At 39.6% G+C, this 22,260-nt stretch overlaps 1 protein-coding gene and 1 long non-coding RNA gene across 3 annotated transcripts in view; one reads left to right on the forward strand and one right to left on the reverse strand.

The window, feature by feature from the left end:
* Positions 1-10,239, reverse strand: part of LOC116421769 — a 29,929-nt gene extending 19,690 nt beyond the window's left edge. The window contains exon 1 of the long non-coding RNA XR_004232289.1: positions 9,998-10,239. This is a non-coding gene — a long non-coding RNA (uncharacterized LOC116421769). The remainder of the gene's footprint in view (positions 1-9,997) is intronic.
* The window catches only part of GNAO1 (G protein subunit alpha o1), a 251,196-nt gene continuing 237,876 nt past the window's right edge, over positions 8,941-22,260 (forward strand). Inside the window, exons 1-2 of one of the 2 annotated variants that reach the window (XM_031954533.1) lie at positions 8,941-9,873; positions 10,248-10,290. In XM_031954533.1, coding sequence (XP_031810393.1) covers positions 9,756-9,873; positions 10,248-10,290 — 161 coding nt within the window. In that variant the 5' untranslated portion in view covers positions 8,941-9,755. The remainder of the gene's footprint in view (positions 9,874-10,247; positions 10,291-22,260) is intronic. The other variant, XM_003757263.4, reaches the window with a different exon arrangement.

Raw genomic sequence — 22,260 nt, forward strand, 5'->3', positions numbered from 1 at the left:
TTGCCAGAAATGATTAATGTAAAATGTTTGTGTTACTTGTATGAAAAGCACTACAGACATAGAAAATATTACAAATAATGCAATAAACCATTGAATTGATATAGCTCCAAGTCTTCTACAAGGTTTAATAAGTACTCGATAGACACTTTACAAACATGCACTCAATTATCTTAACTGTTATCTAAAATACAAGCAGATAGAGAATATTTTAATTTTCATTACACATGAAGAGAAACTGAGTTTCTGAAGCAAGTTACATTACAAGGAACCAATGGCAGTCAAGCAGACTCCATTCTAGACTTAATTTCCTCCATCAACTTTAGCTGCTCTTGAGCAGTTCTATAACTAATATAAAAGCACTAGACCTAGCCCTTTTCACTCCATATCCCCAAATGCACCCCTGTGGGATATTCTTCCTATCCAAATTGAGAAAAATCACATAGCTCATTCCCTTCAGGGATCCTGAAGCATCAAAGCACTCACTGAATGACGTCCTTTCCAGTGACCACATAATGGACTCCAATAACTTAAGAGCTCAATTCAATTACCTACAAACCTTAATCTGCTCTTTCATAAACGTCCCTTTTCTCAAAAGCACACAAAACCAGCTCCTTCCTGGGCATCTTTGCCACTAGAAAAACAAATTTTGAAAAACAATGTGTTTTTAAAAAAAAAAACAAAAAACTAGTATTCAAGAGTTAGCCCAAAACTTTCTGACTGAAACTAAGAAACATCTGGAAATAATTAATATTTGATTTATTTTCAAGATAGTTCCCCATTAACAATGAAGATGTCAACTAATTTTTTTTTCAGAATTAATGCCAATTAATATTTTTATTCATTGAAAAGTATAAAAAAAGATAGTTCCTAGAGTTTACAAGATCATCTTCTAATATGAGCAGACTACAAAAATTTTATTTGTCTGACAAACTTTGCATTAGCCTCCAAATCTCGTATTTTTGTTTTTTCATTTAGATTGCAAAGTAGCTATTTAAACTTACTTCCATAAAGAACAGTTAAAAAGGCAACTAGATGGTGCAAGGGCTAAAATTAGGATGGAATCAGGAAGATCTGAATTTAAACCATGCCCCAGACACTCTATGATCCTGGGTAAGTTTACCTCAACACAAAAATGGGAATTAAAAACAGCATCTATCTTACAGGGTTGTTGTGAAGATCAAATAAGATAATACTAGTAAAGTAATTAGTACCATATTTGGGACATAGTAGATACTATATAAATTCTTACTCTCTTCCCCATGTTCTGTGTGTTCTGTGCAGGATATAATAATTCATGTAATCTTAATAAATTTTAAATTCAGCCTACAACATTAATTCATAGTGCTTCATTCACTCAGACAACAGTTTCAGCAAAAACAATTATTTTCTTAAAAGGTATAGGAAAGGAAATTGAAATAATTTCAATATAACACATTCAGCTGAGATGGAGAACCATTTTTCTATTAAAGATCATTGACCCACAAAATGGATGAATCAATTAAAGGCCAGATACAAATTTTTAAAAAGCAACTTAATTTAGCTTTTTTTTTCTTTGAAAGAGAAGCAGAAAACATTTCAACCAACTCCTCTTTAAATGAAGATCAAGGAACATAAAACTTTATTTAAAACAAAAGCAACTGCCTAGTAAAAATTTTTCTTTAGACTAAGAGTTTTTAACTCTTTCTTGTGTCATGCATGCCTTTTCAGAATGTTTTTAAATACAAAAATAAAGTACATTGTATTAACAAAGGAAATCAATATAAAAATGTATTTTAAAGTAATTTTACAGACCTCAGATTAAGAGTGCTGCCTTACATAATAATCCTGAACCCAAAACACTAAAATCTAAGAGCTAAATCTGACCTTGAATATGAAGATTTCCCATCCTTGCTGTAAAGGTTACATTTCCCACATCTCATATCAATTAGTTCATCCACAAATTAAGTGGCAATGTTACTGTTTAAACACCAATATTGCATGCCTCAAAAAGAAGTGAAAATGACTTTTTCAGCTACATATTTTAGTTAGCATTCAGTCAACAACTTTAGTCAAACAATTATTTTTTAAAAACAGAAAGGGAAATTGAAATAATTCCAATATAAAACACTCAGCTGAGATGAGGAAACAGTAAAGACCATTGATCCACAAAATGAATGAATCAATTAAAGGCCAAATAAACTTAGTAGCCATTTAAACCTACTTATAGTCCTCTGAGGGAACCAGAGCAATACAAACATACTTTGAAGATATTGTGGATTCCAGATCACTACAATAAAGTGAATATTACAATAAAGAAAGTCACTTTTTTGTTACATTTACGCTATACCATAGTTTTGAAAGTAAGGCAACATTAAAGTTTGCTGCATTGATTCCTCCTTTCACAAAAGATTTCTATGTAGTTTGCAATGCTGTTTGATAACATTTTATCCACAGTAGAACTTTCAGAATTGGAGTCAATCCTCTCAAAAAACCAGTGACACTGCTTTCAGTCAAGTTTATTTAATGTTCTTCAGTGTTGTTGTGTCTCACGGAATGGAGACATATGAGGAGAGGGAGACCAAATGACAGAGACAGAGACAGGGGAATGGCTGGTCAGAACATAAACAGCATTGGTCAATTAAGTTGCCCATTTTACATGGTCATGGTTTGTGGTGCCCCCAAAAGAATTACAATAGTGATATCAAAGATTACTTATCACAGATCACCAGAATTGTTAGAGTAATAATGAAAAAGTTTGAAATACTGCAAGAATTACCATATATGACAAGACATGAGAACATGCTATTAGAAAAAATGATACCAAATGACTTCCTCAATTCAAGGTTGCCATAAACCTTCAATTTGTTTTAAAAAGGGGGGAGTCCAATATCTTGAATGTGCAATAAAATAAGACGCACCTGTACCTTGGTTCTGCGTTGTGAGTTCTTTTGAGGTTTCCATTAAGCAGAATTTTTGCACCATATTATTTTATAAAGTACTTCATGGACATTTAATGTTTTATAAGGACCAAGTACTTTAAGATATTAGTGATGGGGTTCTAGTGGCAGTCAGAGAGTTGTGGGAATCCCCTTTTAGTTGGCTTAGGTCCTTCGTGAAAGAATTCACGAACCCTAAAAGTTTTAGGTGGCTAAAAGGGAAGTTTATTGTTGGATGAGAGGCCAGCTTTGCTAGAAAGACTGACTTCTTCAGTGGCAAAGTCCTGGCAGAGAAATAACGAAAGGTTTTTCACTGAGAAGAGGGTCTCTCCACAGAGGGCAGAAGACCTGGAAGGCTTTGGACATTCTGCAAAGAAATGAGTTTAAAATTGCTCTTTAATAGGGAATCTTGAGGCTCAGGTTTCAGGTTGAAAAGAAAGCCAAAGTCCCCAGATCTAGATCTCCAATTGAATGGAAATCGTTTTGTCTGCATCCCCAAAAGATCAATAGGGTGATTTGCCTTAGTGAAGCCCAGCCAGGCTTATATCCCAAAGAAATCTTAAAGAAGGGAAAGGGACCTGTATATGCAAGAATATTTTATGGCAGCCCTCTTTGTAGTGGCCAGAAACTGGAAACTGAGTGGATGCCCATCAATTGGAGAATGGCTGAATAAATTGTGGTATATGAATATTATGGTAAGAAATGACCAGCAGGATGATTTCAGAAAGGCCTGGGGAGACTTACATGAACTGATGTGAAATGAGCAGGACCAGGAGATCATTATTTACTTCAACAAAAATACTATATGATGATCAATTCTGATGGAAGTGGCCATCTCCAGCAATGAGATGAACCAAATCAGTTCCAATAGAGCAATAATGAATGGACCCAGCTACACCCAGCGAAAGAACTCTGGGAGATGACCAAGAACCATAACATAGAATTTCCACTCCCTATATTTTTTGTCTGCCTGCATTTTTTATTTCCTTCACAGGCTAATAGTACACTATTTCAAAGTCTGATTCTTTTTGTACAGCAAAATAACTGTTAGGTCATGTATGCTTATATTGTATTTAATTTATACTTTAACATATTTAACATGTATTGTTAACCTGCCATCTGGGGGAGGGGATGGGGGGAAGGAGGGGAAAAATCGGAACAAAAGGTTTGGCAATCGTCAATGCTGTAAAATTACCTATGCATATAACTTATAAATAAAAAGCTATGATAATTAAAAAAAAAAAAGAAGAAAGAAAAGCCCAGCCAGGAGGATATGCTCTCTCTCTCTCATAGATTCTCTGGAGTCTGGGAAACCCCAATCTCTCTACTTTTGCAGATCAAAATGGGGTGATTAATTTTACAGGTTAAAGGGAATACTGTTTCACACCCCTGTCATCAGGATTACCTTAAAAAATAAAACATGACAAACAACAATGTTTATATGAAAACATCCCTCAAAAAAAAAATCCAAACTAAATCGCAAAACACAAGTTTATGCTTTTATTTTATCAGGTCTAGTAAGAGAAATGAAAGATCCTGGAAGCCAAGGATGTTTTGTTTGTCATGGGGGTTTTTGGATTATCATGCAAAGTGGAATGTTATCAAGAGTTCTTGCTTTTGCTGAGTGAAATGGGCAGAACCAGGAGATCATTATATACCTCAACAACGATATTGTATGAGGATGTATTCTGATGGAAGTGGATTTCTTCGACAAAGAGATCTAACTCAGTTTCAATTGATCAAGGATGGACAGAAGCCGCTACCCCCAAAGAAAGAACACTAGGAAATGAATGTAAACTGCTTGCATTTTTGTTTTTCCTCCCGAGTCACTTATACCTTCTGAATTCAATTCTCCCTGAGCAACAAGAGAACTGTTCGGTTCTGCACACATATATTGTATCTAAGATATACTGTAACCTCTTTAACATGTATAGGACTGCTTGTCATCTGGGGGAGGGGGTGGAGGGAGGGAGGGGAAAAATTGGAACAGAAGTAAGTGCAAGGGATAATGTTGTAAAAAATTACCCTGGCATGGGTTCTGGAAATAAAAAGTTATTAAAAAAAAAAAAAAAAAAGACAAGCAAATTTGTATTTCTCACATAATCAAAATCTGATAATTGTGCTATAAGGAATACACACACACTTGTGTGTGTGTGTGTGTGTGTGTGTGTGTGTGTGTGTATGCCTTTTAGAAAGTGTCCAATGGTTTTGGAATTTTGAAAATAAAATAAAAATATTAAAATTTAAAAAAAAAAAAGAGTTCTTGCTTTGTTTGAGTTCTCCAAAAAGTCACCTTTTAGCTAAGTGTGGGTTTTTGGCTTTTATGCTACATGACCAGTCCTTTGGAATTATACTCTCTGTTTTAAGATTTTGATTGCTTGGCAATCACTAAGAGAGGAATTCAGTGTCCAGTACAAGTAATCTTCAGACTCTTCCTAAACCAAATGGAAGAGCTTCGATTTTCTGACATGGTATTAGTATAGACTATCTAGGTTTCAGAGGCACACAACTATGAAGTCAACACGAAGTTAGAAGTAGTTCAAGGACATTCTCAAGGTCACTCTGAAGAAGTTTGGTTTCGAGTATGAGACATGGAAGATTCAGGCACAGAATTGCCCAGTAAGAAAGTGCTATGTTCTATAAACAAAGCAGCATTACAGTAGCACAAAAGAAAATGTGAGATACACAAATCTAGAGACATCTACATCTCAAATGTTCATGCAGACTATTTGTGCCCAAACTGTGATAGACCCTCCTAAACTGATAATACAATATGGAACTCAACATCATGATGTCATTGATACTCTAAGTATAAAAGACCAACAACTACAACAGGAGGTGCTCATAGGATTAAGCCTTAAAGCCAAACAATAACAACAAAAATCACAGAACTTTAGAATGGCAAAGGCTAATCTAGTCCAATTTCTCAGTTTAAAAATAAGAAAAATGAAGTCCAAAGAAGAGAAAGTATTTATCCAAGTTCATGTAATTGGTGAATAAAGTCTGGAGTACAATCTTTTTCTTCTGATTCCCAGTTGAATGTTTGTCCCAAGAAGTGGTGATGGTAAATAAGTATTAGGTGGCAAGACAGATCTTTAATTCAAATATAAGATATCACCATTTCCTGCAATGGAATAATGGCTTATCCTGTCTTTTAGTCCTTGTCCTCCTAGGTCCTTTCAAGCACTATATCTATTCCATGATTCTTAAAATGCATCTCTGTAAAGGACAGTTAATTTCTACTTGTAAGAAGTTTTGAGCATGCATTTATGCACCACTGCCTTAGTATCCTTGGTGGGGGAAAGGGGATAGCAAACTCTTCTAAGTGAAATTTAAAGAGAATCTAAAGAGATTTCTAACTGAATTCTAATTTATAATCTTTGATTACCAGAAAAATTTTTTGAAGACTAGAATTACACGTATCCTTTCACTTTAAAACAAATATGATCATTAAAGTTCTAAATCTTCACTTTACAACAGAATTTATCATGGAATTCTTTATTGAATAGCCTTACTTTCCTTTAACATAATATAATTACATACAACATTTGAGGATGTAAGTCTTTTCATCTGTACTAGGAAATATTTACTTTGATATAGCTAGATAGATCTTTGTCTGTCTACTTCAGTGGACTAATGGATCTGAGATCAAATTGATTTAGACAACCCCTCTCTCTACCAATGCAACTTTAACCCCTCTCTCTACCAGTGCAATTTATCCATTCTTCTCAGGCTATGTGATTCTTATTCACATCTTTTGGCTAATCTATCTAATCCAATATTCTAGAATTCTTCAAGTTCAAAACAAGTGTTTTCTTCTGAGTGATCCCAAACATCCCCAGACCTTTATTTCGATTATCAACATTCCCAAAACAGGAATGTCTCCTCTTATTATTGCAGTGAAGCAAAGGGATTTAAGTTCAGAACCATGATGATGTTCAGAGTTCTAGACATGGATTTCACTGGTTTATGTTGTTCTTGAAGCTTTTCCTACTAGTTTGGTTGTTCAGGAGCGATTTCTCCTGAAGAAGTTACATCTTTGAATCAATTATTAAAAACTGTTTTACACTTAGAATGGGCTTCCTCAGAAAACAAACCCAGTTATTTGGGGGAATTCATTTGGGGAATTTGGAGGAAATATACTGTAATGACAAAGGTCACTTTTAATGGGGTGACCAGTTCCTCCATTTGTCCTATTTTGTATTCTGCCTGACGGTTATGACCGTCCCCTCTAAATGGTTGAGATAAAGGTGTTATAGAAATTCCTTAATGTCATTAGAATATCAGTAACCTCCATCTATGAGGCCATCCCCACCTAGGTCTCTGCATTGTCATTGTTCCATAAAAGGCTTGCTGTCCAGACTCTTTGAGATGCTACTCTCGTCTAGCCCTGGGATCCATTGGTCCCAGTATTTCTCTCCATTTAATAAACTATTGCATTGGTCTCTAATCTCTGTCTTGCTCAGTTTCTTTTGACATTACAATACAATATTGAATCGGCTAAATATTTTGATGGATTAGCTCATTATCCAATTTCTACTTGGAATGAGAAAAATGAAAGGGAGAAAAAAATACATAAGGAAAGAAGTAAGGAGAAAGCTTTTTCTTCACTAAGAATCTACCTCAAAAAACTTCCTTCTCAGGAAGGATTTAAATGCCCTGAATTTGTCAAAATTAAATCTACTCTATCCAAAGCCAATGATTTGAGTCAAAAGATGCCATTTTTAAAATCATAAAACATTTTCTTTGTATGAAGCAAAAAGTTAAGATTGGAAGTTCCTTAAAGGCAGGGATTCTATTATTCACAGCTTGTACCATTCCCAACGTGCTGCGTATATTTAGCATTTAATAAATGTTTGTTGATGTTCTCATGCATGCTCTTAAGAGGGAAGAATGCCTTTACTTCCTTAGCAGTTCGTAAGGGGAAAAAAAACATAGATTCAGAAAAGAACTGGGTTTCAAAATCATTCAGTGACTGAGCAGATCTCTTCTTTCTAGGCCTCAATTTTCCCATGGTAAGGAATGAGTTGAAATCTATAATCCAAGATCCTTTTCTAGTTCTGACAATTCAAGTCTTGTGGGGAAATTGCTTAGCCACTCTGGATCTAAATTTCTTTGTAGATAAAGAATTAATTAAATGATCATTAGCTCCTTACAGCCGGCAGTGCTGCATGACTCATAAATCGGAGGATCTGGGTCTGAATCCCAGCTTCGCTACTCTCTAGCCCTCAGTTTCCTCATCTGTAAAATAGGGGGAAGAGGAGGTTGGATTAAATAGCTTATAAAGTCCTTCCGGGTCTGTTTCCTTAACTATAAAATAAGGGGATGGGGCTGGATGACCTCTGAGGGCCTTAATCAGCATCACACCGCTCCCAGGCTCTAGGGCCTTCCGCGGATGGCCCAGAGTGCTTCAGGAAAGTCGTGTCTTCCCCAGAAAAGTAATGGGGAGCCCGGCTAAAATCCCATCAGAGAAAGCGGCCCGGACGTGAGAAGGGCCTTCTTTTGGCCGGTGCGGCGGGCCGCCAGCCGCAGGAAAGGCCGGGGAGAGGGAGGGAGGACGCGCACGAATCGGCCAGGCGGCCCGGCCGCCCCCCGCCCCCACCTCGCTACACCGCCCTGGCGCCGCAGCTCTCCCATTGAGAAGGAGAAAAGGGCGGGGCCGGGCAGCTGAGGGCGCGTTCTCGCGAGCGCGCCCTCCCGGACGCCAGACTCCGCCCTCCGTCCTCTCCCGGCAGCGCCTTGGCGGAGGGAGGGAGGGAGGGAGGGAGGGAGGGAGGGGAGAGAGCTCTCCGGCGTCCGCGCGCGCGCGCGTGCGCGTGCCCGCGCGCGCTCGCCCCCCCTCCCCAGGGCCCGGCGAAGCAGCCGGCTCGCGAGCCCCAGGGCGGGCAGCGCGCGTCCCTGCTGACGTCATTGAGGCCGGCGAGCCTGTGCGGTGGGGGCTAGAACCCCTGGCGCACTCGCGCACTCCGCTCTTCTCCTTCCCTCCCCCTTCCCTCTCATCCCCCCTCCCTCCCAGGCTCTCTTTCCCCCTTCTTTTTTTTCCCTCTCCTCTCTTCTCTCTCCTCTCGCTCTCTCTCTCTCTCTCCATTAGGACCCACTGAACGATGCGATCCCTGGGAGCCAGCGCTGTCGCCGCCGCCGCCGCCCGCTAGAAACCCTTCCCCCCTTCCCCACGGCTTGCAAAGCCCCCCAAAGAAGAGGGAAAAGGGAGAAAAAGAAGAGAAGGGGAGGGGATGCAATACTAATCACCATCCTGATAATCCTCTCTAGCCTAAGGATCCACCCTGCCCCCTCCCCACCCTCCTCCGGCTCCTGCCTCCATCGAGTCTCTGCCCTTTATTTTTATTTTTAATTTTCTAAATTTTTTTTTTTTTAAATAATCCTCGGTGTCCGCAGCCTCGCGCTGCTGCTGCTGCTGCTGCTGCTGCTGCTGCTGCTGCTGCTGCTGCTGCCTCCCCTGCCGCTGCTCCGGGTCCCCGGCGGTGGTTGTCTCTTTTCGGATGCTTTGCTCGCAAGCAGCGGAGAGAGACCCGCAACCCTGTCTCTAGAGCTACCAACCCCAGCCCCGACTCCAGCCTCCTCCTGCAGGTGACCGGAAAAGGGGGCAGTAGCCTGAAATCCACCTTGCGAATTTTTGGGGGGAGGGGCTGCATTTTTATTGTGTTTGGGGAACTTGATTTCTTTTGAAAAGAAAAAAAAAAAAAAAGACAAGAAAGAAGGAAAGAAAATTAGCGATTTTTAAAAAAAGGACAGAAATAAATATTTCTGGGGGGGTGGGGGGGTCAAGCCGAGCAGGGGAACCGTGCCAGCCGAGGCGTGCGGGCTGTTTTGGGTGTCACGATGGGATGTACATTGAGCGCAGAGGAGAGAGCCGCCTTGGAGAGGAGCAAAGCGATTGAGAAAAACCTCAAAGAGGATGGCATCAGCGCCGCCAAAGACGTGAAATTACTCTTGCTGGGTAAGAGAGCCCTGGCCACTTCCTCACCCCCACCCCTCTCCACCAGGCCCCCTGAACAGCCAGGCTGCATCCTATTCCAAACAACGCCCCTACCGCCGCCTCTCTATTTTACCCCTTTCCTCACCCTTCTCCCTTGTCCGGCGCCCAGGAAGACTCGTCCTGAGTCCAGAGAGATCTTTCCCTTCTTAGATTTGCTACAAGATAACCAAGCCATTGCATACACACAAGTCTTCCGCCAAAAAAAAAAAAAAAAACCCCAACCCTGATCCCCTGCATCCTCTAGTCCAGCTGGTTCCTTCTTCCTCCCCGCGTGATTTCCCAGTTCTTCCAGCCTGACACTGACTAGCTTCTTTACATTTTGTCTGTCCCTACAGGGGCCGGAGAATCAGGCAAAAGCACCATTGTGAAGCAGATGAAGTAAGTCCCTATTGTATTGGGATTTTAATCCCCCCTCCCTTACTCCTTTTCCAGCTCTTCTTTAGGCCCTGTTTGTAATTCTTGCTCACTAACACATCACACTTTGACTCCCCCTGTAGCTCCCTTCCCACCTTAGGTGTTTCTCTTCCTTCCATCCCCTCTCCCAGGAGGGTTGTTTTTAGGGAGGGGTGAGGAAAAAGAATGATGGTGGGGGCTGTAGTTGTATGAATGACAATGTCCGCCATATTGATCAGAGCATCATCACTATTGGCAATATTGTGAATGTTATTTCCTACTAGTGGGGTGTTTTTCCCTGTCCCTTCCCTCCCCACCCCACCCCCAACCTCCATCCTTCTCTCCCCTCCCCTTCTCACAGCTGCACCTGTGGCAGGGATTTATTTCTAGCTTGACTAGAAGATGAAGGGGAGGGGACCTTGTCTTTTGCTCTGGGTGGAAAAATCAAGTGTCTGCTGTTCATGGTTTTGGTGCTGAATTGGAGGTAGTGGGGGTTTCTCTATCTCTAGCTTTCTCTTTCTCATATATATAAACATACACATATTCCCCTATGGGTTGGGAGGCTCAAAAAAGAGAGGGGAAAGTAGCTTTCCAGGTTGATGTGAATGGCACAGATGTAACCAGAGCAGAGCCATCAAACAGACAGACCAGTGTCAAATAGGCTTAATGTCAGCTTTCTATCTCTCAGCTCTCTCCTCTCTGCCCCCACCCTTCCTGATGATCTCTTGACATGGGCAGCTGGGTTAGCTCCATGCCACTTATATTATTTGTTTGCTGAATAAGGTATGTTATATATAAATCTACCTACCAGGCAGATTTACAAGTCTTGCCGCCACCCCAAATCCCCTTTTGCCCAAGGGGCCAGTCTTTCCGTAATTAGGTATCTGGAAATCAATTTTGACTGATAGAAATGTTTTCTTTTATTGATATTATTTTTACGTGAGAGAAAAATCTCAAAATCTCCATAAAAGCCTCACCCTCTTCCTGAACAAACACACACACACACACACACACACACACACTTTATTGTTCCTCGCTCTTGACATCAACCATTTCTTAGGGAGTTCTAAAGCAGGTTTGCTTTAGATTGGGGGGGGGGGGCTTAGAAGGTGGAGGTACTGGGATTTTTATGCTCCAGTCCCCCCCACCAATCTTGTGTCTTTGCTACTTCCGTTCTTCTCCCCATTTGGAGTTCGTTTGAGACCGTTTAGTGAGGCTTCCACGTCGGTTTGCTGTGACACCTTTACATATACACAGGGTTCCTAATTAGGGGTTGCTATGCAGTAAACAAAAATGATTATTTTTTAAATTGACAGAATGGCTGAAGTAATTGCATCCCGCAGGAAAACAATGGAAAATAAAAATCTCTTTCTTGGGGAAGTGGGTGAGGGAGGACGCCTGTTTGCGATTTCAGAACTAAGATGGGGGGGGGGGGGAGTTAAAGCCCCAATCTTGCACGTATAACTGGCATGACAAGCTGGTTCGAAGCGGCGCCATGATTGTACCGTGAAGCAGCTCTTTAAAAATTCCCATCTGTTTTTCATATTGCTATATTTGCACGAGAATCCCCTTGGGGGGAGTTTTTGCAAGGGGGCATCTCAGCTTGCTGCACCCCTCTGGAGTCGCGATTAATTTGACTTGGGGCTTCTTTAGAGCCCTGTCCAACCTAAGTGGATTTGGGAAGTGGGGCCTAGGGAGTTTCTTTCTGCAACAAGGTGCATGCTGCATTTGCATTACAGGTCATTTATAATACACACATTCAAATAAATAACAATAAGCAAGATTTTTTTTTTAAAGTCTCTAATCGACAGAGCCGGGTTCCCGGGCCCTTTAAAAGCCAGTGCAGCTCGGCGCTGCGTTGTGTTTCAGGCATTGCGAGTGGTGGACAGCGCCCAGCTCAGGCTGGAAAAGTCGATTGGGTCCGAGAGCTCAGCAGCCCCCGGGCTCAGCCCAGGGACTGACCGGGTGCTGAAACTCGGAGAGTCTCGGCTATATTCGGGTGCTATTCGATTCCCCGGGAGGCTAGAGCCGAGCCACTTCGGAAACAGCCGAGTGTGTTCGCATTTCGGGCTAGGCTGAGAGGGAGGGGGAAGGGAAGAAATCTCTGCAAATTAACTTTGCATCAGCCAAGCAGCAGTTCTCCCCACGTTGACTTCCACACTTCCTTGAAGATGCTACATAAATTAGACTGACTTAATAAGGTGTTTAAAAATATATACAGATTCCCCAAAAGGGTAATATTATCTACCTCTTCATTCAAAGAGAGCTGAACTCTCCGAGGAGAACAGTGTGCCATTTTAGAATGAAAATTCCTAATTGCATATAAAGGAAATCTAATCGAAAGATGCACGTAGACTTATCCTTGGAAGTCTCTGATGTCCCAAATGGTTTTTCATTGCCCAATGGCATTTGGGGTAATCCTAGGTAGGGAAGGACAAGCTAGTGTTGGAAGGCTACAAATAATCAGAAATGTTGGGACTATCTCTCCCCACATTTTAGAATCTCGAAAATAATTTTGAGGGGGGAAAGTGACTAGCACAAGATCAAAAGATTATTATTGGAAAGGGGTTGAGCTTGTTCAAAAAGAAATGCATAACCATAGTCGAAGACAGCCCTCCAAAGGATTCCTGTAAAAAGCCATGGTACCCATGGACAGAGACTGACTGTCCTGTGTGTTCGGCTCTAAAGGCAGTGTGCCAGATAGGAAGCTCAACTTATATTAGCTATGAAATGTGTGGCTAGTGACAGTGGTATTCCAATAACCAATTCTTGTAAGTAGTTTTCATTTACAAAATCATGACTTGAAGCTTATGAGGCACAGATTTCTAGGGAGAAATTCAAAGGGATTGTGTAATGGGTGGGGTAAGGAAACCAAGATGGTGACTCCACATGCCCAGGAGAAATATTTAGAGAGTAGTTGCTGGTGCAACTACAATACAAAAATACCATTCTTAATAACATGTAGAACATTCTACCAGACAACCGTTGAAATATAAAAGTACTGGTATTATCTGTGACTTGGATAAAGGCGTGGATAGTATCCTTATCAAATTGGCAATTGGTGTAAAATTAGGAAGAATGGCTAATCTATTAGATGATAGAATGTGAATCTATAAATATCATAAGAGGATAGAAAGCCAATCAAGCCTTAAAAAGTTAAAGGATAAATGCAAAGTTTTACACTTGGAATGAAGATGCATTGATTTCACAAATACAAATGGGTTTGTCACGGTTAGACAGTCGTTTGCCTTTAAAAAAGATTAGGGGATATCAGTAAACTGTAAGCTTAGTGCAAAGCAATATGGTAGCCCTGCAAAAAGCCCATTTTGGTCTGTATAAAGAAAGCTATAGCTTCCAGGAGTAAGGAGACAGGGTGAAGAAGAGCCTTGAGTTGAGTGAACATTAGTTGAAGAATCTGAGATTGGTTAGCTTGGGAAGGAGAACATTGGGGAAACATGATAGCTGTCTTCAGGTTATTTGGAAAGCTGTCATTTGAGAGAGTGATCAACTCGTTCTCTTTGACTCCAAAGAGCAGAATTAGGAGCACAGGCAGAAGTTTCCAAGTGGTACATTTAGGCTAAGTGGGAAATAATTCCTTACAGTGAGAAATACCCCAAAATGGAAAAGGCTTCATTAGGAAAAAAATTGGATTTCTTTCCTTTGGAAGCCTCTAAGCAATAGCTGAGTAACCATTTGTCAAGTATGTTATGAGTGAAAATTCTTTGCAGAACTATGTTTATGTGTCTTCATACATGTTAAAAGTTTATTTTTCTTGCCTTCTCAATGGATGGGGAGCAGGAGAGATAAAGGGAGATAGACAATTGGAAGCTGAGAATGAAAAAAATAAAATTTATAAGTGGAGATTCTTATTCAGTTATGGATTGAACTAGATGGCTGCAAAAGCCCCTTCCAAGTCCAAAATTCTGTGATTCTTTTAAAAGTTCCCTTACAAATGAGAAAGCTTGAAATTCAAAGAGGTTAAATAGCTTGCCTAAGGTTGCTTGGCCAGTGAGCCCTGGAGAAACACTTGGTGCCAACCCTCTGACTCCTATGTCCATTCATTGCACTTTCTGCTATCCCCTAACTCACAACTAGGAAGCTAAGACTAACACACCAAGCTAGCCAACATCAGCTACGGTGCTCTTTTATTTCACCCAGATCGCTGTGTCTCATATTACACAGAATAAGCCATGTCCATGAAGCGCAGTGAGAACCTCGTGATTTCTTAGTGGTGATAGAGAATTGTCAGACTGGCCCCTCGGTTGTGATGAAGGCTATTTTGGCACCCTATTTTTTAGTCACTATTAGTAAAAAAGCAACAACTTTATTTCTTAACTTCATTTTCAATAGCTTCCATGTTGTAATGTGTTGTTCAGAATGCTAGAACAGATATGCTGATAGTGAATAATCAAATAAAGGAATGGGTATTGGATGCTGCTTAGATAAAAAATGTTACACCTGGCTAAGAACATTGCAGAAATGGTTTGATTTCTTTTTAATTACTACTGATTTAGAGAAGGTATTGTGGAGGAAATTGTAATCATTTATGTGGTCTGTTTTCCAATTAGGTTGTCTTTTATGGCTTTGTAAAGCTTAAAGTGCTATATAATATGTTTTATGATGATAATGAATACCCATAACAGAAAAATTTTGTTGAAAATAATGTAGGGTTTGGTAGGGGTGAGAGTGGAGGTTGGAGTTTGGGGGGGAGGTGCTGAAATTGTATTTATGTGTTTGAATTAGTGTTTGGTTTAGTTTGTGGCATGGAATAGAATTCCAAAAACATCTCAGAGCTAAGACATAAACAATGATAATTGAGACAGCACTAATATAATTTAAAATATTCTATGATTATTAAGTAGCTGTTTTTAGCATTTTAAATACTTTTGATCATTAAGGGTTGTGACTTTGCCCGTTAGATATTCTCATTTTTTTGCTCAATCTGTATGGCTCTTTTTTACATCCAGACTAATCAGGATTTTAAATGGATGTGTCAATTTTATCTAATTACAGAAAAACACCCTCATGAAGGAATATTATAAAGAATTATATTTTATATGGGATAGAATCACCAAAATAACAATCTAATTGGCTCATATGTTTTAAATAATTAGTGGTAGCTCATTGGGCCATATATTTGATGAAAATTAAAAGTGAATATGGAGGCAATTGCTAAGTCCACTCACTTAAAGTTCATTTCCCACTATCAGGCGCCAGATTGTAGAATTCAGGCTGTTTTCTGTTGGAACATAATGGAATTTCTAGAAAGACTGGACCGTAGTCCATAGAGAAGAGGGGTGTGGCTTGGTACAAGATTTAACTGGTTAACTTTATACATTAAGGTTTTGTAGATTTTGTAGATTTTGCATAACTATGAATTAACTTTTCAGATTTTTTTCACAGTGAAATAGAGTATCATGTTTGGATGTTGATCCCTAAAAGGATATATTCAGTGACATTTTCAAACATATTAGTAATCTGAAGACTTCTTCCTCACCTAAGATATAGCTATCCCTGACCAATATTATTGTATGTAATATACTAGGCAGGTTACACCCATCCAGTGAAAAAGTCATTCAACATCCTTACAAGAAATCACCTATTGTGAGAAAAGCTACTGGTTTCGTTCTGCTATTCTGATTTAAATTTGTAAGAAAAAAAAATACAGGCTATAAAAATTACTTCATAAACAATAATGACAGTTACATCCTTTATCTTCAGATAAAAACTCAGAACATTTCCTCTGATACATTTCTAAAAGCTTAGATAGATTTATGCTGCTAGCCACATAATTTATAGATTTTTTGGTTTAGGAAAACATTATCTCAGGTATCAGTTGCCTCTTTTTTCTACTTTTCTTTAAACTTATTCAAAAGGATGTACCTTGATATGTCTTGAGATGAAAATGGTATTGGATAGAATAGAAGGCAAATTTTCTATTGCTGATGGATAGCACTTTTTTTTCCTTTATTTATTCCATAAGCCTAAAGATTTTTATGTCAGAATAATAGCATAAAGTCCATCTGATTTCTCATCAGCTGGGAAATTCTTGATGTCTAATTACTGGTTAGATTCTAAAAAGAAATCTCTCTGCTTGTTGCAAGTGTTTTGGTCAATCACAGGAAAGGTAAAGGCTCCAAGATGAATGGAGGTGGCTAAAGAGAAATACAGAAGAATTGACTGCTCAACATTTTGGGCTTGGTTAGACCTGTGGTACATAAAGATTGAACTGCATGTGTCTTTTGTGGTTGAGGTTATTGTATAGTATTTCCCAAATTGTATTGTTCTTTTTTAGAACTCTACATCTGTTCAAGAAAGAAGATCACTGATTCAGGAATGAGCTCATTTCTGGTTTATAAGCTTTGTGCTTTTTCCCCACCTCTGTGGCTATTTTTTATTTCATATGAGCTTTCTCACATTTTATGTTTTCTGACACTTGGAAATAAACCCATTGTAGTATAGTTAATAAATACTCTGTTAGGGGCAGTGACTTTTTTGCAACTTCTTTTGCATTTTCAACAATTCCTAAATGATATAAATATTTGAATTAAAAATATAACAAAGTATAATATTAAATACAGCTATATAATATATAAGCAATAATTACAAATTTTTATGAATTAGCCAATTAGAATTTTTTTCAAACTTAATTAAATGTCACATGAATGAAGAGCATGTTTTTCTTTACCAGCCAAATGGTAAATCTATGTGATTAGAATCACATCAGAGATCAGGCACAATAATTTAGAGAAAATAGCCCTATTTAAAAGGGTCATAACTTCACTGTTAAATTGGCACAGCTCTCTGAGAGGTGTGAAAGGTCCCACCAGCCCTTCCTTCAAAGAAGTCATAAAAGCCTCAAAAGCACTTTTTCTCTCAAAAGTCTATAAGCCTTTTTCTTGTTACCACCTAAAGAAGACCTCTTCCAGTGCCCAAGGGGATCCTATCTGGAGAGCTATAAGGGATCTGAGAGGCCAGGTAGTCCAGTCTCTTCATTTAACAGATAAAGAAACTGTGGTCTAGAGAGTGACTTGCCAAAGTTACAGAATGAGTAACAAGAGGCATCGTAGGAACCCAGGTCCTATTGATCCCAGAGCCATTACTTTTGCATGATGTAGCACTACATCATGGCTTGAAAGTGATCCAGAGTTCTGTGCCTCATGCAAGTTCTATAGGGTTAACAGGTTCCAGAGGAGACAAATGATATACTAAGTCATAGAGAGTTTATAATCTGTATTGGTAGAGCACATACCCATGGATGAAACTAAAGACATTTGAAGTATCTTACTGTTTAAAAAAAAAAATAGCTTATCAATGTCAAACACAAACTATACCAAAACTTAAAACATATTCTTTTCTTCCTTTCTTCATTTTTGTTGCATATATTAATAAGACCTCTCTTGAGTCCCTTAACTGCCAGTATCGTTCTCCCCAAGATAATTTTGTATTTTATTTTTACACACACACACATACATACACATACATATCTTGGTTCCCTCAGTAAAATGTAAATTCCCTGAAAGAATTGTTGATTTGGGGTTTGGGATTTGTTTGTTTGTTTGCTTTTTGTTTTTGCATCCTTGGCACATGGCACACAGCAAGCATTTGATAAATTTTAAATTGATTGTTGTTATTTGTCCTTCATTCTTGAAGAGAGCCAGTGACATTAGGAGGGTAATGTGATTGATAGTGGCGTCATTCTTAATAAATAGATTTAGAGATGATTCTTTTGCAATATTGTTTTCTTTTTCTGGATAACAGATTAACTTTTTAGACTTTCCAGAAATATAGATAAGGTCTTGCTACCCTTCACATGCATATCTCATTTACAAATCCTGGAGCTTGGTCATAGTGAGAAGCAGGAGAAGGGATACCCATGAGTATTATTATGTAGTCTGCTCTTACCTCTCTCTGGCTCTGCAGTAACCATTACATAACAACATATATGGCCAAAACTCGTGTTTTAGGAAGGAAGGAAGGAGAGAGGGAGGGAGGGAGGGAGGGAAGAAGAAAGAAAAGGGAGAAAGGGAAGGAGAAAGGAAGGAAGAAGGAAGGAAGGAAGGAAGGAAGGAAGGAAGGAAGGAAGGAAGGAAGGAAGGAAGGAAGGAAAGAAAGAAAGAAAGAGAAGCAACTACACCAATTTATAACACTGGTGAAAAAAGTTATACTGGAAAAATCACTACTAGCCCCAGGGATCTGGAGAGGTAGTTCTGGGCCAGCTCTTCTATGGTGACTTTCGGTGTGGTCTTAAGAAGTCATTTCTCTTCCAGGGGCATCAGTTTTCTCATTTGTTAAAATGAGGAACTTTTGCCCTAGAAGATCTCCAGAATCTGTTCCCCTATATTATATGATTCCATATAATTTGAAGTTATATCATTTTTGAAGATCTTGAAAAGTATTTTACTCAGTCCCTGTTTCACATAGGATAAGGAAACAAATAGACAAATCTTGATCCTTAGAATCCAAGGTCAGGAGAAAGGATAGTTATTCCAAAGCCTCTTAGACTATTTTATGAAAAGCAGATAATTAGGGAGCAAAATTAAATCATGGAAATTCTCAAATGCTGACCAGTCCTAAAGGACTGCAGCCAGTGCACTTTTATCATGGCATCACTTCCCTGATGTCATGGTCCTCTTCGAGAATAAAGGATAAATAACATCAACCAGGGAAGTCACGGTCTGAAAGGCATCTTAGACACAATTCTGAACCAGTTTCTCCCTGGTAAACATATCTTCAGAGCCAACAAACAGGACCTGAAAGTAGATGCATTGTAAGAAATGATGTGTTTGAGGGAGCAGCGGCGAGGCGTATGCTGAACACAAGAGAAGCGGTTGTCGGTGGTCTTTTGGTGAGCATGGAGAGGGCCGCTGTAGGTGACTGTACAGCACCTAAGCCAGGTACAGCTGGGAGTGCAGGAGCTCCAGGTTGTGCAGCCCAAGAATCAGGCTGCAAACTCCTGTCAGCATGAGCAGAGAACAAGATGCATAAAATGGGATTTTAGGGGAAAAAGAGTGGGTGTACCTAGCCTCCTACTGATTTTATCTTTTGAAGCATCTTTAGTTCTAATTTTCTTGACAGAAAAAAGGAAAAACATTGTGCTTTTTTTTCACACCAAAATTAAAATAAAATAGAAGTAATTCTATAAAGGTAATAGCAGAGGCAACAAATTTATTTCCTAACCAAGTCCATATCTAAGATTGTCTCTGCTATTAATATGTGGGAAGGGTTAACATCAGGTTCCCAATATCTTCAGTTTGATTTCCTAGTGATAGGAGACTTTAATCTACCCCTCAAATAACAGCTCCCAGGGTCTCGGTTTCTTAAAAGTACAGCAAAGAAGTTGGGTGTTTTGACCTCTGGGGTCGCTTCCAGCTCTGAGTTCTATGATTCTAAGTCTTCTTGTCCAGGAAAACAGATGTTCCTGGTGACAGATGAACTCCCAGGCTTCTCTTTTGGCCACCTCCAGTAGAGGTCATAAATAATAAAACCATTAAGCTCCCAGCGCCCTTCAGCTAATTGAGAAAGAAAAGTGGAACATAAATCCACAGGAGTGTTAGCTCAGGGAATTGAGAAAATCAGGATGTATCAGGCCCATTTTATGACTATCATGGAGAGAGGAGTGGGAGCCGAGAGGTGCTGAGTTTGTCTTGTAAGTCTTTCAAGGCCTGTCTCCATACTGAGCAGGATTTAGAAATACAGCAGCATGACTGAACAGAAGAGGAATAAAAGAGCCCCTGTTCTCCTTTCTCCCAGGGCAGAGGGCAGGGGGAGGAGTACAGGAAGCATATGGACCTGTGGCTTTCTCAATTAAAAGGTGGCAGGCAAGTCACAAAAAATATGGAGAAGTCAGAGAATGCCTATTTCTGCCCAAAGATATAAAAACCTGTGAGGCCTTCTAGGATTATATGACAAGAGGCACCAGCTCTCATATTGAAGAGGCAATATGCTACAATACAAAGATCACTGGAACTGAGGTCTGAGGATCTGGGTTTAAATTCTGGTTCTGCCATTTGCTATCTGGGTGACCTTATTAGGCAAGTTCCTTAATTTCCATCTTTTCTGTAAGAAAAAAAGGTTGAACAAGTTGATTTTTAAGTTTTTTTCCACTGCTAATTCTATGATACTATGACTCTTATAGCATCTAAAGGTTTATGGAGATTTTTCTCACATTAATCCTGCAAAGTAGGCTTTGGGGAGGGGGGGGCAGGAAAAGGGGATCTGGATCTGTGATTAATTAATTAATGGGAATTAATAAAGGGAATAAGCATTTATATAGCACCTACTATGTGCCAGGCACTGTGCTAAGTGCTTGACCAGTGATTTCATTTGATCCTTAGGACAACCTTGTGAAGATGGCGCCATTATTATCCCTTATTATTATCTTAGGTAAACAGGGTTGAGTGACTTGTCCAGCGTAACACAGCTAGTAAGTGTCTGAGGCTGTCTTGAAACTCATTTCCTCCTGATTCCAGGCATTCTATCCCCTATTACTTAGATGTCTTAGGAAGTTCCTAGGTGAAACAAATTCTTTTGCCACACAGATTAATTTGTTCACTTCTAGTTTAATTCCTTAGGTGTGCTTAGCCCTTCTTGACCCTATTTGGGGTTTTCTTGGCAGAGATACTAGAGTGGTTTGCCATTTCCTTTTCCAATTCATTTTACAATTAGGGAAATTGAGGCAAGCAGGATTAAGTCTCCTGCCTAAGGTCACACCACTAGGAAGTATCTGAGGCCAGATTCTACCTCATGTTTTTCTCATTCCAGATCTGGTGCTACATAGGAGACAATTAATAAATGCTTGTGGACCAACATAATCTCAGGCAAATAATTTATTTTTTGAGTGCTTCAAGGCAATTATCTAAGACTCTGAGTTGCAAAGTAGGTTCAGATCTCAGAGACTCCCCAACTCTGTGATCCTAGCAGGTTACTCAACTTCTGTTTGCCTTAATCCAGTGGAGAAGGAAATAGCAAACCACTCCAGTACCTTTGCCAAGAAAACCCCATGGACAGTATTGGTGTGCAATGGTCCATGAGGTCAGGAAGAGTTGGACACAACAACCGTATGAGTACAAATACAAGTAGGAAGAAAGATGCTCTCCTTCCTCAGAAAGATTATATTCTAATAAATCAGTATGTGTCCTGCTCAGGACTAACAAGTGCTGTTATTCCTATTTTACCAATAAGAAAACTAAAATTCAAAAAGATTAAGGAGCTTGCTCATATAATTATTGTTGTTGTTGTTTGTCCTTTGTTCTCAACGAGAACCATGACATCAGAGAGGTGATACCATGATGTGCAAGTTGGACATAAGTGAGGGAGGGCTGGTCAAGGTCACCTGCTTCACTTTCCCCTCCAGAGCCATCTGGGTCCAGTGACAAGATGTAAATGGGGACCACTGGAGATGACCCTGGATGCGATGGGAAACTTTGACCTTTTTAAGCTTGGGTTTTCAACAGATTTCCATTTGACTAAGGCTGCACCCAGTCAGTGATTAAGTCTGAGTAGCAATTGAGGCAAAGAATCTCTTCTTTCATCTAGTCCAAAAAAAATTAAATAAGTGAATGAATGCATCTGGAAGGGGAAGACCTTTGGTGTTTCTGGCCAAAGCAGAAATGACTGCTATTTACATTCAATTTTTACCAATCAGTACCCAAACAATGACCAAATGAGGCTTGATCTAAGACCTTTTGGTGGCTAATTAGAATCAGGTTGGTCTTGGCTTAAGGAATGGTCCTTAAGAAAGAAATCTAGCCAGGAAACCCCAAGATATCTTGGAAGAGTTCAGAGGTGCAAAAGAAAGGGGAAAATGCCTTTAAAAGCATCTGTATGTCAGGATATGATACTTTGTGTGGACAGAGGGAGGAAAGGAAGGAAAAAGGAAAATATGGCAGATGACTTTGCATAGCTCTCCCTCATTTAAATCCAATTTACTTACATGCCAGGGCATCACCTCCC

The sequence above is a fragment of the Sarcophilus harrisii genome, chromosome 2 (genome assembly GCF_902635505.1).
Source record: "Sarcophilus harrisii chromosome 2, mSarHar1.11, whole genome shotgun sequence".
In the NCBI taxonomy this organism is placed as follows: domain Eukaryota; kingdom Metazoa; phylum Chordata; class Mammalia; order Dasyuromorphia; family Dasyuridae; genus Sarcophilus; species Sarcophilus harrisii.